A 26,337-nucleotide genomic window follows, 5' to 3' on the forward strand; every position below is an offset into this window, starting at 1 on the left:
CTGTTGAAAAGAAGGTCGGAAGTTGCTTCTTTTTTCTTGTTTCTTTAACTATTTTTCCTTCTTATTCCGCTTTGCTTTTTGCACTTTCTTTTTCTTCTTTCTCTTCATCTCCTCTCCTTTCTTCATATATTTTCTTTACATTTGCTTTTTTACTTATGTAAAAATTATTATTACAGTTATATTTTAAAAAGAGAGGAAGAACAGTACAGAAATGAAATGTAATGAAACAAAATGAATATGGCCAGTCAGTTTTAGGCATATTGCTGGATATGTCAGACAGCTGGAACCCAATTTAGTTTTTAAATGATTTGGTAAAAGCCCATATTTCAGAAACCAACTCCACAGGACTTGGTTTCTGTATTAGGAAGTTAGCAAAGTCAAAATATTATTATATGGATTCACTCTATATATTTTTATGACTAGAACACATGATCAAGAACTATTATTTTCAGAACATTATACTCCAAACGTAAGTGAATCTCAAAGCTAGAGATAAAGACAACGGATTCAAAATAGTCAATAAATTCTAAAATTAGTCAACAGCTCAGCTGGAATAGCTTTATTAAGGCCAAAGAAACCAATTAAAAAACATACTTGCATAGGCTGGTAATACTGGGCCACAACTCCGTACGTTCGGTTTCCAAAAACATCTGTGAAAACAAGAAAATGGATGTGGTCCTCTCTAGATTCACATGTGATATAAAATCCTCCTGTAAAAAAAACAAAGGAAAAGCATTTCAGAAAGACAGCACAGATCTTCCAGAATATCGCATCAGTACAAGGAACATAATTCACATATTTACAAACCCCTGAAAATTAGCAGGGGTCATAAAAATCAACACTTTTTAACTAAGGAACTGGGTTGAAGCCAACGTATTGCCTAAACCCAATAATTTATTTGTTTGTTTACAGCATTTCTAGACCGCTCTACTCCCAATCGATCCTAAGAGGTGAAACAACAACTGAAACCAACAAATAATATAATTAACTTCCTACTGAAAAGAAAAAAATGAAAACATTCTGCTTGGGCCAAAGGTACAATGAAATAAAACCTTTTTAACTTGTTAGGAAAAGCCACCCCTCGTGTAGCATAGAAAGGAAGGGACTCTGAGAAGACCCTGAGGTGACAATCAAAGGGAGGACACATTTTATTCTGCCAAGGCGTTGGTTGAAGTAATCTGATGTTTATCAAGAACACTCTGAAGATTTCATACTTTGCACACAAAGTATGACACATTTTAGTCTTAAAGGAAGTGCAGGGAAAGCAGTGTTGATCCACTGGTCCAAAATAAGAAGACAGAACAAGGGCTGAATAATCATGACAATCTTCAGAGTTTCAGATGCAGTGCACCATAATCAAGGCTCATCACAGGCTATCTTCACACATCAAACACATAACATAGCTTGTATGACTTTGGCCTGGCATGTGGGATGAACTCTGTGATATGTATGCCACACTTACTGGAAGGAAGTGAGACCAAATCTTTCTAGAGGGCCTTTGGGGAAGGGTCATGTATCATTGGAAACCAGATCTTATTAGTTTTTTTGGTATTGCATATTTATTGAGAGTATGTATTATTTGTTGTTCAATCTCACTCAAGGCACAAACAACCAGGCTCAAATGATCCTACTTCAGACACATTGTGCAAAAGACCCAGCTCTCAGGAGAAGGCTCTGATGCTGGGAAAGGTGGAAGGTAAGAGAAGAAGAGGAGGACCAGCCCATTGTGTCCAAGGAGATGGACTCAGTTACGGGGAAGATGGGTGCAGGTTGGGGATAGATCATCTTAGAAGAAAATCTATCTGTGTGGTGGCTGAGAACTGATACCAGTTTGATGGCACATAATCAATTAATTACTAATTATAGTTTATTTTGATTCTGTGGATATTGCAATGTTTTGCATTTACTTATTTATTATTTTTCACATTTCTATCCCACTGCAGTCAAGAGACTTTCAGTGGCTTACACAGAATACAAAACTAATCAATCATCCATGGTATAAAATTCCATAAAAACAATCAAAGCAAACACCTCCCAAACATAAAAATATAAACAATAACAATAGAAGTTAAAGATGGCATGATAAAATCAGGGCAAGGCTCTCTGAAACAGCTCTGTCTTTAAAAGCTTCTGAAATGTCAGCAAGGAGGGGGCCAGCCCCCTCCTCCCCCCATCCCCCGAACCCCCAAACAATGTGGGATGGATCGTTGTTTCTCCCTGTTGGATCTGGTCGGTTGGGCTGGAGTAGATCGTCCTGCAGATATTGCTGTAAGCCACCAGGAGTCAATAAAATTTGGCAAGGTATAAGTTGAAGGAATAAACAAACAAACCAGATTAAAAGAAACCTTAACTTGAGATGTGAAGCCGGCCTCTACACTCTCACCTGTGTAGCTGCAAATGTTACCAGACCTTGATATCGGTAGCTAAAATAAAAGTCACACAATACCTCTAGTCATACAGTCGAGCCTCTGCAGCGAAGTGATTTATAAATCTTAAAAATAAAAGAAATACCTGGAAAGCAAAGCTGGGGCAATCCATTGAGGTCGACATCTTTGGGAACGCTGACATCTTCATCCTCAGGTACTTTGGGGGCTCCATTCAGAGCCTTTGCATTCTCAATCTTAAATTTCTCTTTCTTTTTTCGAAAGGAACGGCGTTTTGCTTTATTGAAAGCATTACTATTAAAAGGAAGGGCTTGTAAATCTTGCTTGCTGATAAATGGAGGTACAAAAACGGAAAGAACTTCTGGTTCAAGTGGAGGAATGCTTTTCAGATCCTTTTTCCGAGCAAGCTGAAAAACAGAATCAAAATAATTAGTATGGATTTTGTGAAAGTCAATCGGTTAAATCAGCTTTTAATATTCAGCAGCTCTTACTCATTACTGTGAAAGAGGGACAGGCATCTTCCAAGTACCTTTTTTGCAGCTCTCAGAAACCTCCTTGGTTACGATTGCTAAAAACTGAAGACACTCTGAGACTGGAAACAGATAAAAGCTATAGTATAGACCCTAAAACAGGCATATGGCAATTACAAAACAAAAAATTCTGCTACAGTCCTGCCTATGTTTATTTTTTAATTTATTATTAGATTTATAACCCACTTTTATTTGTACAACTCAAGGTGGTGTATGTAATGCTCCCATCTCCCATTTTCCCTACCACAACAACTCTATGAGGTGGTTGGGCTGAAAGAGAACGACTGGACCAAATTAGGCTTCATCCATAAGGAGGACTAGAACTCATGGCCTCCTCGTTTCTAGTCCAGCACCTTCACCAGTCCACCAAACTGGCTCTATAACCCTCATGACTAGCCCTCAACTCTCCAAAAATATAAGTGTGGTCCTTGAATACCAAGACGTTGCCCATAAGTTGTAAAATATCACCAAAATGTTTCCTTCTAAAATATTTGCTGATAAGCAGGTCACCTTACATTGATCTCTTAGTGTAAGTCAGAAATGGAATCCTATCAGACAAGCTACTGCCACTATCAAGAATGCAGAGGCTGATTGGAGCCATTCTTGTATGACTGCAATCTTTGATCATTTGAGCTTCCTTCATGATGAAAGTGTCTCAGCAACAATATTCTCTTCCTATAAACAAGAGGAAGCTCTTTCTGTTACTCAATTATTAACCCTAGACTGCCAAGGATTTATGAAGCCACAATTTATGAACTCGCATATACAGTGTATTAAAAAACAAAACATGAAATATGCAAGTAGCACACCGGAAAAGTAAGATGAAGAAGTGCAACAATGGCCAAACTCTAAATTCCTGGTCTACATCCTGCTCATTACAGCTACTTCTTTTGGTGCCCCCCACCCCAGGCTCCATTATATCAATTAAAATGTAATTAAAATCCTCTGAGAAACACAAAGCAGAGTGTTAACATTTAACATAATCTTGATTTCCAAGAATGCTACAGTATCTCAGAACCATACGGAGAAAATTTAAACAATAGCATACAACTGGACTCATCACAAATCTCACTGTTAACTTGCATGCCAAAAATTCATTGGCATTTGTACAAGGGAACAAACTATTCCCATCTACAAACTCTTCTCACTTTAGATTGGAGCTGGTTTGGTTTATTTAATCTTAGAAAAAAATGCTTCATGCTGAATTTCTTTTTAGTCATTTCTACAATTTTCAGTAAGAATTCAAAATCCTGTTCCAATTTCTTTTCAGCGAATTTTAATGTACTTATTCATAGCAGATCAGCACCATCTTGCAGCAATTGTATTTTCTTTTGGAATTTCCTTTTGAAGCTGCTGTTTACCCTTCATTGGAACAGTTCTGTAGGTTGGCATTTTAATATCAAAGGTTTTAAAATGTTATTATAGTTCATCTTTTTTTATAAATAATGTTTGATTTTGTTCACCTCTTTTGAGATTGACCAATCTTCCAAGGAAGGGCTGAAACCTCTAGCCACACATCTCAATGTTCTATGGCCAGGAGCTAACATTCTAGGAATTATTTCATTTTTTTTCACTTTTTCCTGTTAATTGCTAAAATGGCAGGAGAGTGTGCAAGCCCTATCCCTCTAACACACCAGGAGTAAGGAGTAAGGAGAACACTGCCATACATCAGAAACGTCTCAGAAACCACCAACAGACTATTACAACCACATGGAATCACCACAGCATAAAAACCAACTAAAGCCCTCCAAAATATTTTAAGTAAACCAAAAAACCCAGTAGCCCAAGAAGAAAAAAGCAGTCACCTACAACACACAACGTAAGGACTGTAACAACCACTATGTAGGACAGACAAGCAGAAGGCTTGCAGAGCGCATCCATGAACACCAACTAGCAGTCAGAAGACATGATGAAAACTCCTTAATCTCACAACACATGGACAGGCTTAACCATAGCTTTAACTGGGAAACTGTCAGCATCTTAGACCAAGCTAAATCCAAAAATGCAAGGGAATTCTTGGAAGCTTGGTATTCAGACAAGGCAGCCATCAACAGGCACATAGAGATAAACAACATCTACACATTATTCAAAAGAGACAATAGAAAGGAAAACAAAAGACCAGAACATCTCCTCACCAGCAATCATCACCCAGATAAGCAGAGATTAACACCAAGATTATCACCAGACATACAATCAGCAGTAAACAATGCCTTAATCAAGGAACTACCAGAGGGGAAAAAAATAAAACAAAACAAAACCCCCACCAACACTGGCAGGGCATGCCACAATATATAAACAGAGAGCAAACCCCACTCCCTTCTAGCACTGAAGATGTTACCTAGCCCAGTAATGAAACGTTTGCAAGAAAACAACCAAGCTCAGAGAACCCCAAGGACTCCACAGTTCAACCCTGAGCTATACATATTCGCTTCTATTAGTAAGGGTTGAACATCACATGGGGCACCACTTGGAAGATAAGTGGAGGCCACAGAAACTACCAAGTTACTACCCCAAAGCAGAAGGTGGGATCAGGATGTGACAGTCCAGAAGGCTTCTGGAAGAGGAACCTCAGACCTCCAGCCTCACACCCTATGGGATCAGCCATTGTTTCCACTCAACTCTGTAATGTACAGCTACACAATAATATTAAATACAACATATTGTGGGAGGCAAGGGGAACCTAGCTAAATGTGCTTCCAGAAGTCTGTGCTTTTGTCTCTTCACTTTTTGGCAAACCATGACCAATAGTATGTTGTTAAATACAGAAATGTTTAATGTATTAAAAAACCTGTGAACTAGCTGAGCAATAACATGCTCATAGACACTGGAAAAATGACTGTTTTAAAAAAGGCAGGATGAACCATACTACCCTTGGAAATTTTTTTAGCTGTTTTTCTCCAAAGTTCATTGGAAACAGTTTTGCGAGCCCTTATGACTCAGTCGGAACAGACATATCCTTGTGCCATCACATTACAACATATGCTATATTGTCTACAGAACATGAAGGAAGGAGATCATCTAGTTCTTAGCAAACAAGCAGACTTTACACCATACTGTATATAAAGTCATTCCTGATCATACCTCATATAATACAAAATTACAGTGGGCATGGAAAATCTGGACCGATATCTTCACTATATAGTAACACAAATCTAATTAGAAGCTTCCTCATATTGATCAGACTATTTATCCTCTAATACTAATAATAGTGTTCTATTGTGCTGTTTTTCTACTGTCATGCTGTATAAAAATTACATGCGCTATCCTTGAACCTACACAGATAAATAAGAACTAAAATGTAGTGAGCTGTTCAAGGAGAGCGAAACTAACAACTGAGTTCAAAATATTCTTGCTCGCTCATCCAATTCCCTGAACTCAAAGGAATATTAACACTCGCAAGGCCAAGGAATAAGACAGTGTCTATATATCCAGATATTGGCATTAGGCAAAATCATATTTAACTACCCTCTTCAAAACTACAGCTTCAAGTGTTGCTTAATACCGGATCGGCTTAGAATGGAACATGGTAGCAGTTTATAGAATAATCTGAGTATTAACAAGTAACAACATCATTCTATGTTTTCTTTAGCCAGATAAACAAATATTATAAAGAAGGGAAATGAGCAACACTATTCATATCAATTACCACCAATTAAAGAAAAAAATCAGCTCAGTTACATCCTGTTCATTTTACTGAGGTTAACAAATGGGAAGATGTTTCCTCCCGCCCTTATTACCACATGTAAGTAATAATGCAAAACAGATAAAATGCTATTCTCCGTTAGGCAATTTTTTGTAAAGTAGAGTTCCACAGAAATTCAACAGGTCAGCTTTCTCCATACTAGAGATGCCTAATGTTTTCTAAACCAAGGGACAGATTTAGCCACCGAGTATTATAAACAATTTAAGAGTAGCGGAAGAAATGAGAAATGTCATTTCTTTTACTCTTAAACTTGGCAAAAATGAAATGCTGTTCATATGATTACTCTCCAGTCACGGATGTAAAAATGTCCCTTTTGGGAGCCTCTAGGGTTGTGTTCAAAGCTTTCAGATGTCAGCTGCAGCTGTGAAGCTTCAGATTGTGTATCTCCGACCTAAAACTAGCAAAATATTCACACAGCAAAGGCAGTACATGAAGCATTGGAAGTCTGTGAGCACCGCATCCAAAGAGAAGCATGTGAACTCTTCCCATTCTCCTTTAAGCAAACCTCTCCCCCAACTTCAGATCATCCAGATGCCTTAAGGTGGTGCAACATTCTGGCTTGCACGCAACGGCACACTGCTAACCATGAAGAGGCGGAAGCTGCAGATGACAGTTGGGAGGGCTTGTGGTGGTAAAAAGACACAAGAGAGTAATCAACCGGGGTCTGGCAAAGTGGTTTTAAAAACACAAGACCAGTAATGAGTTAATAGTACATACTGCCAGTTGTCCCACCTTCAGAATCAGACATTTTCACTGAGAAATTAACAGAGTGCTGTAATCTTTAGCTGCCAGCAACAAAAGAGTCACCCCCATTTAAGTCCAGGCAGCAACTATGCCATTTTCCTTTCCTGCCATTTCGCCCGTCACCCCCAGGCCGCCTCGCCTCCCCAATCTCTGTCAAGAACCGCTGGATCCATACGCCGGTTGCAAACAAGCGGAACAGAACAAAACGTCAGCCCTCCACGGCCTCAGGAAGGTGACCTGTTGCGCCACCATTTTCCACAGGTGCCAGAAGCAGAAGGTGTTGCCGAGGGACGGCTGGCAGCCAACGCAGCGCCCCAGCCGGGGCAGGGTCGGAGTTTGCCAATCCCGGAAAACCCGCGCTCTCCTCGCCAACCGCGGGCCGCTCGCCCACTCGCGCTTCCCGGCCCTCCGGCGGCGGGAACGAAGCGAGGCCGGGGAGGAGGCGAAGGAACGAGGGAGCCGGCGAGGGGAGCCCCCGCTCCCCCCGGCCCCACGCGGTCCGCCCCAGGGCGCCTCGGGAAAGACCCCGGCGGGCTTTTCGCCGCCTCCGGGCGAACCCCGCGGCCAGGGCGCCCGAAGAACCCCGCGGCGCGAGGCGGCTCCGGGGATGAAGGGGGGCCTCGGAACGCTGTCCAGGCGGCCCGGAGGAACGTCGGAAGCCCCCCCCCCCCCCGGCCGCGGCTGGGCGCCTCCCGACATTCCCGCCCGGCCAGGATCCCCGGGCGCCGCTGCCCTCCCGCGCCGGTTACCTGGCGCGCGTCTCTCGCCTTCTCCCTGGAGACTCCGACCCAGACGCAGACCTCCAGGACGGCCGAGGGCAGCAGCTCTTCCATCGCCCGACCCCGACCCGACCCGACCCGACCCGGATCGGAGGCGCAGAGGCGCCGCGGGCTCAAGCCAGCCTGGGGCGGGGGTGCGGCGAGCGCCGCGCCATCCTGCCCCGAAAGAGAGGCGGCGGCGGAGGCGGAGGAGAGGGCGCGCCCCCCGCCTCCCGGGGAGGAGCCTCGCAGACGCCACTCACTGCCCCGGGGGGGGGGCGGCGTTAAGGGGCGGGCAGGAGGCACCGGGCATCTGCTGGCTTCGAGCGGAGCCCGCCGGAGAGCGGCGCTCGCCTCGCGCTCCTCCCCGGCCCGCCACCGCGGCCCCCGAGGGCTTCTCCCCTTCGATCCAGTTTGCAACTTATTTGCAAGCCTGTCCGTAAAATTCGCAACTTATTGGCAGCGTGTTTATGAGCGACGCCGTCTTCCGGGGAAAACTGCAAGTTACTTGCGAGACGGGCTCGCTCGCCGCGCGCGCCTCGGAATCAGACGGGCCTCCCGTGCGCTCCGGGAGTCGGAAAGGGGCGCCCGGACGACCCCGGACGGTTCTCTTCGAAAAGAACCGGCTCTCTCCCGTACTGCAGGGTTGAGAGCCTGTGCGTGGGGTGGGGGGCGGGGGGGCGGGCAGACAGACAGACAAAGCCGCTTTTTTTTAAAAAAAGGAAAGGAAACTCCTGGGGAGGGAGAGTGAATTCCTGGGTTAAAACCATTGGGGGCGGATCTGAGCCCTCCCCATTGCATTCTTCTGTCTGTCTGTCTTGCGAAGAGAGGACTCTTTGGAAAAGGCCCTGATGCTGGGAAAGATGGAGGGCCAAAGGAGAAGAGGACGGCAGAGGATGAGATGGGGAGATAGCATCACTGAAGCAATGAGCATGAAACTGAGCCAACTCAGGGAGGCAGTGAAGGACAGGAAGGCCTGGCGCAATATGGTTCATGGGGTCACGAAGAGTCGGACACGACTTAACGACTGAACAACTATCTATCTATCTTTCAAAAAAAAAGTCTGACCCCAACACCCAGATTTGAAGGCTTTCACACCTGCCTGTGCTTCTGGCCTGGAGAAGCCCGCAGGACCTGTGGGGGATCCCCCTTCCCACGACCTCCAAGCACTGGGGGGCAAGGCGGGGAAAGGACCCCGCTCACCCCTCCGCAGGGCCTGAGAGCCGGTCGTCTCGTGCCCTCAGCTGCTAGCGACATGTCCGTCAAAGGCCCTCGCCGCACTGGTTGGCTCAGCTCGGGGAGCAATGGGAGGCGAGCAGGCAGGAGCGCCGTCCCGGGCCTGGAGGCAGGAAGTCAGACATCTGGCTGTGCTATTTCGAGTCCGCCTTTCATCGAAGAAGCATCAGCGCTTTCCTTCTCTGCCTTTGCCCTCACAACAGCCCTGTGAGGTAGTCCCAGGGAGAGTGCATGGCCTCAGTCACAGGAAAGACCCAGCTGCAGCCTTTCCGGGGCATGCTGCTCAGCTGGGTTGCTTTAAATCGTGGTGCTTCTCTAACAACACGGTTTGGTCTGCTGTGCAAACCTGGTGTGGCTCAGGATGTTGTGCGAACCCAGGAAATGGGGGTGTTTTCATACAGCGATAGAATGGATGAGTCAGAAGGGAACTTAAGGGTCCCTCGAGCCAGGTTGGTCTAGTGGTGAGGGCTCCAGGCTAGAAAGCAGGAGGCAGTGAGTTCTAGTCCTGCTTTAGGCATGAAAGCCGGTGGGGTGACTTGGGGCCAGTCCCTCTCTCTCAGCACCTCACAGGGTTGTTGTGGTGGGGAAAATAGGAGGAGGAAGGAGCATTAAGTACGTTCGCCGCCTTGAGTTATTTATAAAAATAAGAAAGGGATAAATCTAAAATCTAAATCCAGTCCAGTGTTTCTCAACCTTGGCCCTTTAAGATGGGTGGACTTCGACTCCCAGAATTCTCCAGCCAGCATGGGAGCCAAACTTTCTGTCCCATCTCCCCCCTCCCCCACCCGGCCATGCTGAACCTCTTCCCAATCTACATCATTCCAGGGGCAGTTCAAACACTTTCTAGAAGTAAACCATTCCCCCAGGGATGAAATTGGCCCATCCCTGACTGTGCTGCTTTCCAGCTGCTATCTCCCAAAATTCCTCCTCCAGTGCAGCCCGCATCTCCTTTCTTGGCATCTACACCGGTGGGTCTGCAGCCTGCTCTCTGTTTCAGCCTTATTGGGCGAAGGCCATCAGTGATGGGGCCAAAGTCACCCTGGGAACTTCCATGGTTGAGGGTCAGTTGAAACCCAGATCTCCCAAACCATAGAGGCCTCTGTTCTGACCGGCGATGGGGGGTAATTCCCTAAACCCGTATCAGAGCAATGCCTCTATGCCAGTGTTGTCCAAACTTGGCCACTTTAAGATGAGTGGATTTCAACTCCCAGAATTCCCCAGCCAGCATGGCTGGCTGGGGAATTCTGGGAGTTGAAGTCCACTCATCTTAAAGTGGCCAAGTTTGGACAACACTGCTCTATGCCAAACTTTGCCCATTTTTTTGACTCTGATTTGGCATTTCCTCCAATATGGACGAGTTGGGGCATTCTTATGGCAACCGCCATGGAAAGCTGGTGAGTTCATACTACCTTAATGCTTCTTGCAGCACTTCCAGATGAGATCTCAGAAAGTACCTGAAAAATAATATATTGCTTAAACAGAGCATTTACTCGCGATCTGATTCAAACATCCGTCACCCTGCAAAACGTTTGGACGCTTCTCCTGGGATGGAGAGAGATTGGCAGATGGAGAGGGAACAAGGCTGGAGTTGTACCAGTCCCTGTCTGTAATGAGGCCCTTTTGACTGACTTGACTGATTGATTGATTGATTGATTGATTGATTATGAGCCATCAAGTGTCTTCTGCTCCTAGCAACCACACAGACAATTTTACTCATGGCAATCTATCCCTAGCCTGGTCTTTCAAGTTTCCCAGTGTGATCACCCATGGAACTGAAACTATTTACCTTGCAACATAGCCTAGCCCTTAACCTTGTAAATAATTGCACTTCTTTCTGTCAGCATCACACCTGTCCCAGGAGAGCGACTGGCAGCTTGAGCAACAGGTTTTATGCTGGCAGAGTTTCCCTTTTATGCTGGTAGAGACGGGCAAGATTTTATCTCGGGGTCGAGGAAGAGAGCCGCGTTGCCTGTGTTTGTACAGTTGTGTGAAAAAGAAAGCACGCCCTCTTTGAGTTCTATGGTTTTACGTATCAGGACATAATAAAAATCATCTGGTCCTTAGCAGTTCTCAAAAGTAGGTAAATACAACCTCAGATGAACAACAATGCATGACCTATTACACCATGTCATCATTTATTTTACAAAAAGAAAGCCAAAATGGAGAAGCCATGGGTGAAAAACTAAGTTCACCCTTACTGCTCCCATAGGTATGAAGAGGCTAAGTAGCAGCCAGGTGCTGCTAATCAAATGCCCTGATCAATTGATTGTCAGCAAGTGTGACTCCCTCTATAAAAGCCAAAGTTTTAGGAGTTTGCTGGTCTTGAGCATTGAGGTGTGTGTTAACACAATGCCAAAGAGTAAAGACATCAGCAGTGATCTTAGAGAAGCAATTGTTACTGCCCATCAGTCTGGGAAGGGCTATAAGGCCATTTCCAAACAATTTAAAGTCCCTCATTCTACAGTGAGGAAGATGATTCACAAGTGGAAAACATTCAAGACAGTTGCCAATCTTCCAAGGAGTGGATGTCCCAGCAAATTCACATTGGAAGGGTTGCCAGGAGAAAGCCTCTTCTCTCTAAAAAGAACATGGCAGCACAGCTTAGGTTTGCAAAGTTGCATCTGAACAAATCACAAGACTTCTGGAACACTGTCCTTTGGACAGATGAGACCAAAGTGGAGATGTTTGGCCATAATGCACAGCGCCACATTTGGTGAAAACCAAACACAGCATGTCAGCACAAACATCTCATACCGAGCATCAAGCACGGTGGTGGAGGGGTGATGATTTGGGCTTGTTTTGCAGCCACAGGACCTGGGCATCTTGCAGTCATTGAGTCGACCACGAACTCCTCTGTATGCCAAAGTATTCTAGAGTCAAATGTGAGGCCATCGTTCCAACAGCTAAAGCTTGGCCGACATTGGGTCATGCAACAGGACAATGATCCCAAGCACACCAGCAAATCTACAACAGAATGGCTGAAAAAGAAAAGAATCAAGGTGTTGCAATGGCCCAGTCAAAGTCCAGACCTCAACCCAATTGAAATGCTGTGGTGGGATCTCAAGAGAGCTGTGCATAAACAAATGCCCACAAACCTCAATGAACTGAAGCAATGTTGTAAAGAAGAGGGGGCCAAAATTCCACCCCAGAGATGTGAGAGACTGATAAAGTCATCCAGAAAACAATCACTTCAAGTTATTGCTGCTAAAGGTGGCTCTACAAGCTATTGAATCATACGGTGTACTTAGTTTTTCCCACGTGGCTTCTCCATTTTGGCTTTCTTTTTGCAAAATAAATGATGACATGGTGTAATAGGTCATGTGTTGTTGTTCATCTGAGGTTGTATTTACCTACTTTTGAGAACTGCTAAGCACCAGATGATTTTCCTTATGTCCTGATACGTTAAACCGTAGAACTCAAAGAGGGCGTGATTTCTTTTTCACATGACTTTATCTCTGCTCCTCCCTTTCCAGTTTGTTAAGGATGGGTTTTCCCAAGGCAGAAAACTGTGAAGTGGTGAGGAAGGACAGTTTCTCTAAACCCTGTGGAAAGAAGAAATCAGCTATGGAACAGAAAGATAATGTTTCCTTTTTTAAAGGGAAGTAGTTCTTCATGGTACCATAGAATGGCACCTTTTCTGGTCTGATACAGAAATGAATGCTTGAAATATGTATGTAGTCTTTCCGAAGCTGGTGCAGTCCAGAAAGTCTACAGTAGGGTTTCTCTCCCTCAACAACTTTAAGATGTGTGGACTTCAACTCCCAGAATTCCCCAGCCAGCATGGCTGGCTGGGGAATTCTGGGAATCGAAGTCCACACATCTTAAAGCTGCCGAGATTGAGAAACACTGCTCTAGAGGGCATTCAACTGTGCTTGTATTTACTGGCTGGGGCAATATGGACCCACCCAAGATGAGAAGCACCTTCACATGCTTTTCCTCCAACATTATCTATGCTATCATCTGCCCGCAATGCCCCTTTGGAGTCTACCTAGGACAAATGGGACAAACTTTGCACCAAAGAATTAACGGGCACAACTTTGACATCTGGACTCACAACAAAGACAAAGGAGTATCAGAGCATTTCAGCCTCCCAGGATATTTTATGGCAGTCCTCAGAGTGACCTCCAAGCAGGACTTTAAGAGGGCCGTCGAGTGAGAAATTGTTCAGCTCACAGGCATCAAACTGCAGCTCGCAAAAGCTTAGGCCTTTTTGTAAAATTCGTTAGCCTAAAAAAGTGCCACCACACTCCTTTTGATTTTTTTACTTTTACAGTATACTATTTAGCAAAATTTGCGTGATGCAGATTTCTAAATTATTTTATTTCTTTTAAGGCCACCGGTCCTCATGGAAGAAACAAGCTGACGCTATTTGTTTTGTTTTAGGGGTTTTTTGGCCTTGCTGTGATGGTTTTCTGCTCTCTCAGAAACTCCTGTTTCTTGAGTTGTTTAACCATGGTTTGACTGAATGAAGCTGGGTTTACTTCACGCATATTGATTAGCCGAAAATCATGGCTTAATGAATCCAACCAATATTTCTGTTTACCTGGCCCTCTGTTCCTATGGATTTACTTTAATTGTCTTGACTGTACGCAGGAAAAAGTTGCATTGTGTTGTTGTGATAGAAGCTGTGCCCCTTTTGTATAAGTGTGTTGTGATGTCGTACGCAGGGATGAAGTGGAGCGGCAACCTCCAGCGGACGACCATGATTGGACACTGATAATTATGTGAAAGAAAGACATCCAGCAGAAACTATTAACCAAAATGAGTCATTATAGATAACAAAACACTGTTGGTTCCAGGTAGGAAGGTACAAAGCTTAGGCAGAAGAACAGTAAAAAGGTAAGGGCCTTCTGAGAAAGCCCAAGGAACAAATATATGTCATCCGCAAACAGTTTTGTACGCTTGCAGCTTATTGAAATGACCCACGCACAGCTTGAGCCGTTCCTTTCTGGCTGACACTGTCGCGCGCTCCTTATCTTGCTGGCCGTGTAAGTTACCTGCATGGAACAAAGTTCCTCATGTGCTCAGGTGCGCTAATCTTCTGTCAACAGGAATACCTAATTTAAACGGCGATAAGCCTGAATGACAAGGTTACACGAGGAGGCAATTCTAAACTGTGGGAGCCAAACTGTTCAGGGTATTTGAAACAGGACCCTCGAGATCCAGACCTGGGCCTCTCTGCTGCTGCGGTCAGCGGAAGGTGCGTTTTAATCAAGGCGAGCGTCGCAGTTACATGTCCAGGAACAACAAATAAGTACTGTCGAGTGAGAAACTGGTGCTGTTGGTGAAAACAGATTCAACATACTTCTTGATGCAAGAATGCAAGCCGCCGTGACTTTATTTATTTATTTTTTTGAGCGTATTAGTCGCCCGACTCCAATGGACTCTGGGCAACGCCATGATGTCATCGCACTAACAGTGCGATTTATGTAGCTTACAAAAGCGATGTGATTTTGCCTGCCCGCTCCAAGGATGACCATCCTCTCCCCTCGCTTACCTTTTCATACTCTGTGAAGCTGCAATTTTATGCAGATTTATTTGGGATCTGTTGTATTAGCTTCACTAAGAAGATACGCATAAGATTTCTCTGCGAGGGGAGAAACTTACAGCTCCTGAGGATGGTTTTAAGCAGAGTTGCTTGGGCGTCAGTCCTCCATAATGTTTTTTTTTCTTTTGAGTTAATTTTAACATGTTTTTATACTTAGAGTGGGCTACTGGATATATTTTTTATGACCACCTGTTATATTTGATCAGTAAAAATGGGATTTTTCAAGCCAGACCATTAAATGTTCCTCCGTCTTTATTATATCCTAGATGCTCCAGCTACAAGTTACAACCTATTATTATTATTATTATTATTATTATTATTATTATTATTATTAAGAACCTTTGCAGTGGGGACCCTGAATCCAGAAACTTCTTGGAAATAACAGCTCTTATTCCAAGGTGTATGCCTCTATTTTTATTTTTTATTTTTTCTGCATTTAAATATGCCAAATCATCAAATAGCAAGGTGATTTTCTTTTAGTTCATAAAAAAAGCAAATAATTTGTCAAGCCCATTTTGTTCAGCCATCAGTTCTAGTGACGTGGGTTCCTTTTTCCTTCCCCTTTCTTCTCCTGGTATACTTAACAGTACCTTTCTTGATTTTTTTAAAATTAAACAGCTTAAGAATTTTTCCCCAACTTTACTTTTAAGACTTTTAACATTGAACTATGCAATATTGCCATCACATGCATTTTTTGAACCCCTTCTTCTGTGCCATCAACTCATGTAACAAACATGGGGAAAAAATCTGATTTTTATCACAATACAGTTAGTCCTCATTTTGTGACCAGCAACTTGGTCATTAAATGAAGCAGTCACTAAGTGAAACCACATCTGTGCTTATAATCTTACTTCAGCTTTTCTTTGCTTTACAGATCTGCAAAGGTCATAAATGTGAGGATTAGTTACAAAGTTACTTTTTCATCATAACTGCAAATAGTCACTAAACAAGGCAGTCACTAAATGAGGACTACCTGTAGTGTTCCCTTCTTTTAGAGTTATGTGTGTGTTCAAAGGTAATCTGGTTGGTTTGCTCTTGGTTTTCAATCTCCTGCCAGAGAATGAAATCTCAATTTAAACCCTCTGTAATCTGTCAACAACCCTGTGGAAATTTGCCCAGATGAAATATTTTCCAGGTGAGTAATGGAGGAGCAGGAAGGGGTTGCAAGGATAGAGGAAGGATTCTCTTCTACAAACTGAACAGTTTTGTATTAAAGATTTTATTTATTCCATTTCTTATTGGGGCCAGTTGCTGCAATCAATTTTTTAAAGTCCCATGGATTAATCAACAACGACAGTAGTTTTGAATTATACAAATTAGGTACTCTGTTTCTGTTTTAATCTGAGATTACAGAGGAGGGAATTCCATGCCAGTCAGGGTTAGTTCTGATTGGGGCAGTTTATAAATCCCATAAAATAAATTTTAAAAAGCAAGATCTTAATACTCACATTGTTTGGACTAGTAACCATCCCCTTTTAGCGGCCAGCAATAGAAGCTAAAATTTTCAGTTGCCAGTCAAAAGCATCCAGGAAGAGCATTTTTCTGTCTTTCTCTCGCACAAATTTCAGTGGAAAGAAACTGCGACTGAATTTCGGGGACAAGCTTGTCCACAAAGCCATGCTGTCGTCAGGGCTTGATCACAACACAGCCTCTGCTTCGGCACACAGGCCATAACAAGGCTGACACAGGCCTCGTATTTCTGCTCGAGCGGAACAAAACTGCCTAGACAAAACCGGATGAACCTGGTCTGGAAGGAAGGTTAGACAGGCAGAAAGTCACCAAGCTATTTATTTATCCTCCAGCAAGCAAAGTTCACATTTCACGCTTCAGGGGCCAGACCAACCTCCTGCGGGTAGAGAAACTAATCTGTAGGGAATCAATGCTCAGGATTGGCAGGGACTTGGACCCAGTGCCGTTCACACACACACACACACACCCTTCCAGGATTAGCAGGTTACAATATTTAAGCGTACTCCTTCCTGATACTTGGTAAAATTATCATACCGGTGGATATGCAAGTGGTATTTTCTCATAGTGTTTCTGGCCTGTTACTGGATCCTCTGTGCAACATGAGAACAGCAATGCCTTTGAAATGGTGATGCCAGGGCTTGGTGGAGCCTTAGAAAATATGGTCACTCTGCTTAGCTGAGATTAACAGGTTGTCAGCCTTGCAAGGTAGTCCAGTCCAAAGCACACCCAGAAGAACTAATTCTACTTTAATGTGAGGTTACATTAACAGAATCTTGCAAGTCTGAAAGTACATTTCTCCTTTGTTGCCTTTACAGTCCAAGAAACTAGGGAGGGCCCCTTCTGAGACGTTTGCCACGTCCCCATTCCTTCAGCTTCCTCTTATCTGGCTGTTGCCTAGCCTGCGGCTCCTCCTCCTGTCCCCCAAGGTCATTCCCACACACCATTACACAGATTTGGCAATACAACATCTTTGAAAGTATGGCTGGTAGAATTTCCTTATTCCTCCTTAATATTCCTCTGTTGACCTCCAAAAAGTCAGGACAGCAAGAGGATGATGTTCATTGTGCTAAGACACAGTCTGGTCTGGTGGGTACAACACACTGAGCTAGAAACTATGGCTGGGTTTAAGTATCAGACTAAGCCATTATAGATTAGCACCTCTGGTACCACTTGCCAAGGTCATGTGAACCCAGTCAATGTCTGGGGCTTCTTCTTCTTTTGTTTAAATTGGGAAACCTCAGATATTCACTGGGTTCACAAATTGCTCTCAGCCACAATGGGATTTGTCTGGTTTTGTATTAGCATCCTCTGGGCACTCAGCCAATCAATTAATAAGCCATGGGTTAGCATAGACAAATCTGTGTATTGAATATTGACCTATCCTGGTAATAATATGATCTTGCATGTTACACAAATCCCAATAATTCTGCTGTATTCTGTAAGCCATAGTTAAACCATGATTTCACATCAGGCACAAACATGGTCAAAGCAGCCTCTCAATTTAAGGAAAGCATGTTTAGTTGTCCAGTTCTGCAGCTTTTCCCCTTGTGCAATGTCCTTTTGGAGATTTCCATGGTGACCTGGTAGATTTCTTTAATGGCATTGACAGTCTTACTTTCGGTTCCCTTTCTAAGAATTTCAGGCATGACATTTGCAAAGTCCCTTTTCATGCCCAGTCATGCCAGTTCGGATGTCATCAGCCTAGATATGAAGTAATTTTACTTTGTTTTTTTTACCCCAATATGCACCACCTTTTTTTTTACACTGACCTGCCTCTACCATTTTGTTGCTCATTCATTGTTTGGGGAACGGTCCATTTGGGATTTAATTTTAATCCATTTTTGTTCTCGTCAGTCTGATTATTGTGGTATATTTTACAAACAGTGGCCTTTGTATCAGACGGGAAAACATCCTGCACTGTTTTCTTCTAATTCTCATCCAGTTGGATGGAAGAGAATTTGCTTTTCTGCTTCTCTCAACAGAAAAAAGACATTCTCCCCCCACCCTCAGTGGAGGGTGTGTGTGCGTGGGTGTGTGCGCATGCATGCGTGTGCTTTCCCTTGTTTAGAAGGGAGATGGCCAAAGGGATTCATGTCATTTCTCTCATTGTATTTTTGCCACACACACAATTGTAAAGGGGAGTCTTTAGCACCCCTCCAGCATTACTTGATATTCTTTTTTATCCAGAGACCCGGGATAAATAATGCAGCTTTCTGAACTAAAGGTGTCACTCACTGACTCCCACGTAGCCTGGGCTACAGTAGTCATGAGTTCCAGAAGAATCAAGATCAGAATAATAGAACCCTACAGTTGGAAGGGTCTTCCAGCCCAACCCTCTGCCCAGTACAGGATCCACTAAAGCACTTCAGACCAAGGACCATCCACCCGTTCTGCAGTGCAGGAGAAGTTGGCATTTCATGACACAACCTGTTCCACTGGCTGACAACCCATACAGCCAGGAAATTCCTCTTAATGTCTAGGCTGCACCTCATTCCTTGTAGCTTTAACCCACTGCTTCTGATCTTGCCTCTCTGGGGTACGAGACAATAAGTCTACTCCCTTTCCAATGAGACATCAACCCTTCAGATGTTTGAAGACTGCTATCATGTCCCGCATCAACTGTCTCTTCTGTAGGCTAAACATACCCAGATCCTTTAATCTCATAGGGCACCAACCATGTATGGTGTCTTGTTTTATCAGGTGGCTCCAAAGTTCCTACCTCTTTATAATTCTCCACAAGAGTGTAACCAGTCCATGAAGACTTGACCCACCCCACTGTTGCACTTGCTACAGAGTGAACTGGTTCACTCGGGAACCAACATTACATACCAGTGAGAACACTCCATCATCATCATGGTTATACGTGGTTAACATATACTAACACAATCATCTTTCCAACAGTGTGCAGACTCCCCTGTGCATCAACTCAGTCTCAAGGGAAGACATCAGAGGGAGACTCAGGCTGAGAGGCACAGGTAGCCAGGGTGAGTTCAGGTGTGTAACAGAAAATACCAAAACCAGCATCTGGAAACCTTTGCTATCTCCAACATTCAAGTCTTCTCAGAACTGTCATCAAGAGAAATTCAGAAGAAAGTCCGCTAAGAATTGGGTAGTGAACAAAGACTCTTTTGTGGGAGAAGAAAACTGTTCCACAAGGCCAGAGTACCAGCCGAGAAACAACCCCTCCTGGCCTCCATTTCCCTCCCTTCATGAAAGGGGTTATGGCTGAAAGCTTCTTCTGGAAAGAGGGCTGATTCAGAAGGTGCTCCTGCAGGTACTAGGCATTATCAGAAGGTTGGTATGGGTAGGAACGAAGCCAGACACACACACACACACACACACACACACACACGGGAGTTTCAGTCATGTTTATTATGATACCGACCTTGTGTAAACGTATTTATCATAATTCTAGGGACTGTTTACATGACCAATGAGGAAGCACATACTGTAGACCAGTGTGAGCGTGTGCACTAGCAGAACCTTAACAGAATGATTCAAACCTCTGCTCTTTCACTTTCTTTCATGACCCAAAGGGCTTAGTAGTTACCTTCCCTTTCCTCTCACACTTACTCATCCACAGCAGGAACTGTGCAGCTTTTCCTGCACAGGGTGTTTACTCCTTTGTTGCCTTTACCCACATTGGCCCGGTTTTCCAGCACCTGAACCGCCTGGTTTTTGCTTTGCCACCATCTACACTTCCTTTCTTCCACCTCTTTGTAGATTCCTCTTCTTCAGCTGCCACAGGATTCTTCCTGGTTTCTTCTCCTCCCTTGCTGTTGACCACCTGGATCCTGGTTCTCTTGGCCGCTGTGTCCTCTGGTCTATGTCCTGTCCAGCAGCATCTCCTGCTGAGCCTAGAAGAACCCCCTTTCCCTCTTCTGTCTACCTGTTCGGACTTTATTGCTACAGAACCTATGTGCTGGTTTGCAGGTGATTCTAAGGAGTTTAGTTTCTTCTGCTCTTTGTAACTGTCTGTGTGCCTAAGCTGGGCACCAGGTGGTCAGAGCACCAAGCAGAAAAGCATTGTCCTTGGCTTTTGAATGGAACAATCTTTTGCTTCATGGCACTTATTGATTGATTGATTGATTGATTCAATTTATATGGCTGCCCATCTCACCAAGTGACTCTGGGCAGTGAACAAAATTTTAAAAATGAAAACAATTACAATAATACATAAATTAAAATACATCGCAGTTGAGAATAAATCACCTATCATAGTAACGAAATTAACCAGAAACGGGTCCCTGCACACACTGGGGGCCCCATCCTGATCTCCGGAGGGAGAATATTCCAAAAGGCAGGCACTATGTCAGAAAAGGCACATCTGCTAGGCCCCGCCAACCAGCATTCCTTAGCCAACAGGACCCAAAGCATGCCCATCCTGCCTGACCACATTGGATGGGTAGAAACAACTGGAAGAGACAATCCCTCAAGTAACTTGGTCCCAAGACATGAAGGGCTTTAAAGGTGACAACCAGCTCCTTGAATTACACCCAGAAGCACACTGGTGACCAATACAGTTCACGGAGCAGTGGCGTTACGTGCGACAAGTAACTGACACCATTAACTACCCATGCTGCCACATTCTGCACCAGTTGAAGCTTCCTAATGTTCTTCAAGGGCAGCTCCATGTAGAGTGCATTGCAGTGGTCCAGATGGGAGGCCATAAGGGCATAAGTGACAGTGAGCAGGGCCTCCCAGTCCAGGAACAGGCACAACTGGTGCACAACCTGAAGGTGTGCAAAGGCCCTCCTAGCCATGGCTGCCACCTGCTCTTCAAGCAGGAGCCGTGAGTCCAGGAGGACCCCCAGATTGCACACTGGGTCTGTCTGAGGCAGTCCCACCTCATCCAAGACCAATGATGAAAGTCCCCGGCACCAGAAGGGCCAAACATCCAAAGCCACTCAGTCTTGCTTGGGCTGAGCTGAAGCCTGTTGTACCCCATCCAGGCCCCCACAGCCTCCAGACATTGGGATAGGAAACCCATGGCATTACTCAGGTGGCCTGGGTGGAGATGTAAACTGGGTATCATCAGCATACTGGTGATACCTCACCCCAAACGGTTGAATCATGCCACCCAGCAGCCTCATGGAGATGTTAAACAGGAGGGGAGAAAGGACCGAGCCCTGAGGCGCCCCACAAAGCAGGGGCCATGGACCAGATCTCTCCCTTCCTATTAGCACTGATTGGAACTGGCCCTGGAGGAAGGAGGAGAACCAACACAACACCATGTTGCCCACCTTCAACTCCCAGAGCTGGTCCAGAAGGATACCATGATCGATGTTAATGAAAGCTGCTGAGAAGTCAAGAAGAGCGAAGATGGATGCACTACCCCCATCCTGCTCCCACCAGAGGTCATCCAAGACCACAATCAATGCCACCCCTGCCCTATATCCCATCTTCACCCTTCCACAGGTGCCAAGTTATCTAGGGGTTTATAGGTCAAAGTCTACCCTCTGAATTGTCCTCTGCTGGTTTCACAGAGGTGAATAAAGCAGAATTAATAGCAGAATAGCTCTCATAAGGTGTGGGATGAGAAGAGAGGGTGAGAAACTAGCTAGGAGAGGCTAAGAATTTTTTCTTTTCTCTCTCTTTTTTGAATATAATTTTTATTGAATAAATTTTTAACAAGATAAAAACAATACAAATATTAGAAAAGAAACAAAGAAAATAAGGAAGAATAGCGAATAAGAAAGAAAATAGAAAGAAGAAAAAAGAAAAAAAAGATTATAAAGAAGTGGATTCTGATCTTTTTGACAGTGGTTATAAATGCATTTATATTTTAGCCCCTCTCTCTAAGATTACGTCATAATTTCCTTCTTTCCATAAGCTACTCTTTCTACTCTTCAAACCCATAAATCACAAGTTCATTTACAATTGCATGCAATACATGTTCATAATTTGTACATAGTTCAACCTCAAATTCTGTCTTCTGCTGCTCAGTTCCAAATATCCTATTATTTATCTTCTCCTGAAGCATCTTTCCACAATAGAGAGAGAGAATTGAGGATCTAAGATAGTCTCCTTCCTTCCTTCCTTCCTTCCTTCCTTCCTTCCTTCCTTCCTTCCTTCCTTCCTTCCTTCCTTCCTTCCTTCCTTCCTTCCTTCCTTCTTTCCTTCTTTCTTCCATCTAATACCAGTGGCATACTGGTAAGAGGCAATTAGGAATGTCCAGGTTTGTGGAAGTTTTCGATAAAGGGGAACTTAAGGAAATCTTGTAGACACGATGGTGCCCTTTTTGTTTCTCCTAAACATTGCTTTCTATTCTTACAAATCGCAATGATTCTGTTTTCTATTATATAGTAAGTCTCAGCCATGCGGGATGAATTCCATGGATAAATGCAAAACCTCAAGCTGATTCAATGCATGTTCACATACATTTTGAATCACTGGCCCAACATGTAGCCCACGGCAGAGGTGGTGCGCCTGTAGCTCGCCAAATGTGGTCAACTATAAATTCCAGTATCCTTTGCCTGAGGATGTTAGGAGCTGTAGTTCAGCAACATCTTAATTACCCTTGGAAACCTGGGCGTTCTTCATCATTGGCACGTGGGTCTCCTTAGAGCCTTAGAGGAAAAAAGAGCAAAGCTTAGAAGAAAAGGATAGGAAATGTGTTTTTAAAATAGCATTCATTCATTCATTCATTCATTCATTCATTCATTCATTCATTCATTCATTCAATTTGTATGCCGCCCATCTCCCCCGACATCTTTGAAATCTTTCAGAAGTCCTTTTTAATTTTTAAGGATACTTTTTAAAAGCTAGGCTTAGAAACTCTGTACATGCATCTGGAACTTGCTTTAACATTTTCAGAGCAGGACTTTGAAGAGAGATTTATAGTGGATATAATAAATCTGATCATTTCTAGAGCAACAGCTACATCAGCCAGTTGAAGCAAAACTATATATATATTTAAAAAAAAATACCCTGTGGCCCTTAAAAAACTAACAAAGTTATTGCAGCCTAACTTTCATGGACTGTTATTGAGTTGATCAAATGCATAATTATGCAAATGTAGAGGCTGACATAGGTAAATTTATACATGTGTGTTGATAAACAGGATTATAAATAGCGAGATCAGAAAGAAATGCAATGTAGAAGGTTCAGACAATGACAAGCCTCACACTGCAGGATACCACAATATGATTTGTTTCAACTCAGATGTTGTATGATCCTAGCCAAATGATGGCTTAGCACATGATGTGTGACCTCCGTTTGCCATAATTAGCTTATTGATAGTATCCATTTCCCAGTTTTTGGTCAAATATAGGCAACCAGACATCAGTGGATTAATTGACTTATGTAAGCCATAAGTGATTGAAAGAAAAATACATTATTCTAATCACACTGATTTTGGGAAAGCCCACTCTTGTAAAACTTTATTTGCTCCAATTCATTCCCCTGCAACCTTACTCTGGCAGTTCCACCCCCAGGTACCGCTGTCACATCTCAGCACGTATGTTCCTGTTACTACAGGCCACATACCTTGCACCTGTCTCCCAAATCTTCTATCATTATAGGTGTCCAGGCAAGAAACCCCACTCATGTCATGATGTGATCATGGCTTTTAACAGATGCCTCTGGTCATAATAATATCTTTTTTTGAAGTGCCACAAGGCTGTTTTTTCTGGGGAAAAAGGCTAACTTGTGGCACTGGTGAACATCGAGAACCCAGAAGACGTTAAGATTCAACTAAGTCCTGAAGATGAAATAAGAGATTAAAAAATCAGTTTTCTTCCAGGCCAATCCCCAGGCCAGACTCTCCAGCTATATTAAATATAAACTTTAAAAAAAATTATTTAACACTAAATACCAGTAAGCAATATAAGCAAAATCTTTTCATATAACTAGGGCAACAGGAAAAAAATGGATATTTTCAACACTTTTTAATGCATTTTTTAAACAAAATTGCTCCAAGGGAAAAATGCCAATACCAAAATTTACTGAAAACTAGTCAATAAGATATAGTTATCTTTATAGTTATCAAAAAGATTAGAAGGCGAAATAAGGGCATGATAGCTAGGGGAAAAAGCTTTGTAGTGGGTTAGGGTCTGACCTAGGGCAATCGTTTTGACCTTACATCTGCCTTTTTTCTAACCCTGTTCGGGAGCATCATCTGTTATGACTAAGATCGTTTTTTCACTTCCTGCGACACAAACATTGCATGCCAAGCGGAAGGGAGAACCCGGTGCATGAATCAGACCAACTGCATTGGGTCCTGACTGTCATCTCTGAGGTTTGCTTTGGTCTCTCTGTTCAGTGTGCTTCTCTGCCTGAGCGTAAGGCCATACATATGTTCCTTCACTATAAGGGCCCTTCCTGCCCTAACCACAACGTTGTTAAGGATGGGAAGTACAAATTGCAGCAACCGAAACGGAGTTTTCAAGGAGATGACAAATCTGATTTTGCAAAAGAAAACAGGGAGGAAGGTAGCTATTTCAGTTTCTGCCTCTGTCTTCTTATACATGACAAAGCCTCGCTGTAGATCAGCAAGAAAATCAACCACGGTGTAGCAGGTTATGTGATATACTAAGCTACTCTGTGGTTGATTTTCTAGTGATCAGAACTCAGATTGTAGAGAAAGAGTTCATTTTAAGCTGGCTGGGGTTAGGCACATCTCACCTGGAGGGACCAGGTTGGGGAAATCTGGTTCAGATCGATCATATTGGCAAGTCGCCCTAAATTTTTAAAAATGCTCTCACTGCAGCATAAAGAAAGAACCCTCCTTAACATTCTAGTTTAGGTCAGTGGCAGAGTCCCAGAAAAGCCATACCTAGGAATCCTGCTAAAAATTCTTTCCAATAATATTATCTGGAAGTTTAAAGGCTGGTTTATAAGATCAGAGGTATTAAATACAATATTTAATTATATCAATTAATTACATAAATAAAATGTTTTCCCTTGGGCATCCTTAATAGCAGGAAGAATATTAGCTTGTTATTGCTATTTCAAGCAAGGAGCTGATCATTTTCCCCCTTCCCAAATAACCTTTGCTTGATGCAGTGAATATTGTCCCCCAGTTTGGTGCCTTCCAGGTGAGATGTCCTGAATTCTCTGTCTTTGGCCATCTAGGTTGGAAACTCTTGACAGTCAGCTTAAACTAATGTTTTTCAACCTTGGTGACTTTAAGAGGCGTGGACTTCAACTCCCAGAATTCCCCAGCCAGCATGAGAAACACTGCCTTAAGCACATCTGGAACTGCACCTGGCAGGGAAGGCGAGCCATCGGTTCTTATTCACATTTCTCTAGCAGAGCACTAGAGGGAGCTAACGTTCTGCAGACGGACAGTGGACAAACACCAGAGTGTCCTCCGCTGTCCAGAGGGGAAATTTGAACGCCAGATGTGGGTCCTAGAAGCCCCCAGCAGGAGCTCCATCTGTGCCAGGAGGGTACCCCAGCAAGGCCTGGAAGGCTCTCCAATTGTACTACTGTGCAGTGTGGTGTGGTGGTTCAGGTGCTGGACCAGGGTCAAGCCCACCCTGAGCTATAGAAGTTCCCTGGTGACTGCAGGCCGGTGACTTTCGCTCAATCCAGCCTACCTCACAGGGCTGTTGTTATTGGGATAACTATAGGGAAGACGCTCATGTCAGCCGCTTTAACCTCTGTAAGGAAAGTCAGAATATAAAGGCAACAACACTGACTGAAATGAATTTGGGTTATGCAGTAATATGGAAGGAAAATTAGGAGTTCAAGGAAGCAGCAGCAGAGGCCACCCCATGCACTACAGGAGAGGATGGGTTCCTACAACACACCAAACCCTAAACCACTGCTGTGTTCATATAACATACAATGCTTGGACCAATAAGCCATAGTATAGCTTAAATTACAATGGCTAGACTGGATTCCCACAATGCACAGAACCCCAAACTACTCAGCTTCAGTCCAGATTAGGGTGTTACCTGAACACAGCCAGAAGGGACTTTGGGTCAGCACTCTCTCAGCTCAGCCTACCTCACAGGGT

At 43.8% G+C, this 26,337-nt stretch overlaps 1 protein-coding gene across 4 annotated transcripts in view; it reads right to left on the reverse strand.

The window, feature by feature from the left end:
* The window catches only part of DENND3 (DENN domain containing 3), a 48,660-nt gene extending 31,995 nt beyond the window's left edge, over window positions 1-16,665 (reverse strand). For 2 of the 4 annotated variants that reach the window (XM_088148907.1, XM_088148904.1), the window contains exons 1-3: window positions 8,111-8,326; window positions 2,512-2,791; window positions 595-710 (exon numbers count right to left, since the gene is read on the reverse strand). In XM_088148907.1, coding sequence (XP_088005033.1) covers window positions 595-710; window positions 2,512-2,791; window positions 8,111-8,194 — 480 coding nt within the window. In that variant the 5' untranslated portion in view covers window positions 8,195-8,326. Of the gene's footprint in view, window positions 1-594; window positions 711-2,511; window positions 2,792-8,110; window positions 8,327-10,764; window positions 10,810-16,351 lie in introns of those variants that run through there. The other 2 variants (XM_088148905.1, XM_088148906.1) reach the window with 2 other exon arrangements.
* Window positions 16,666-26,337: the final 9,672 nt, after the last annotated feature.

This window comes from Python bivittatus, unplaced genomic scaffold (assembly GCF_059951505.1).
Source record: "Python bivittatus isolate LINGU-HERP-01145 unplaced genomic scaffold, Pbiv_v1 ctg000590_np1212, whole genome shotgun sequence".
Lineage (NCBI taxonomy): Eukaryota > Metazoa > Chordata > Lepidosauria > Squamata > Pythonidae > Python > Python bivittatus.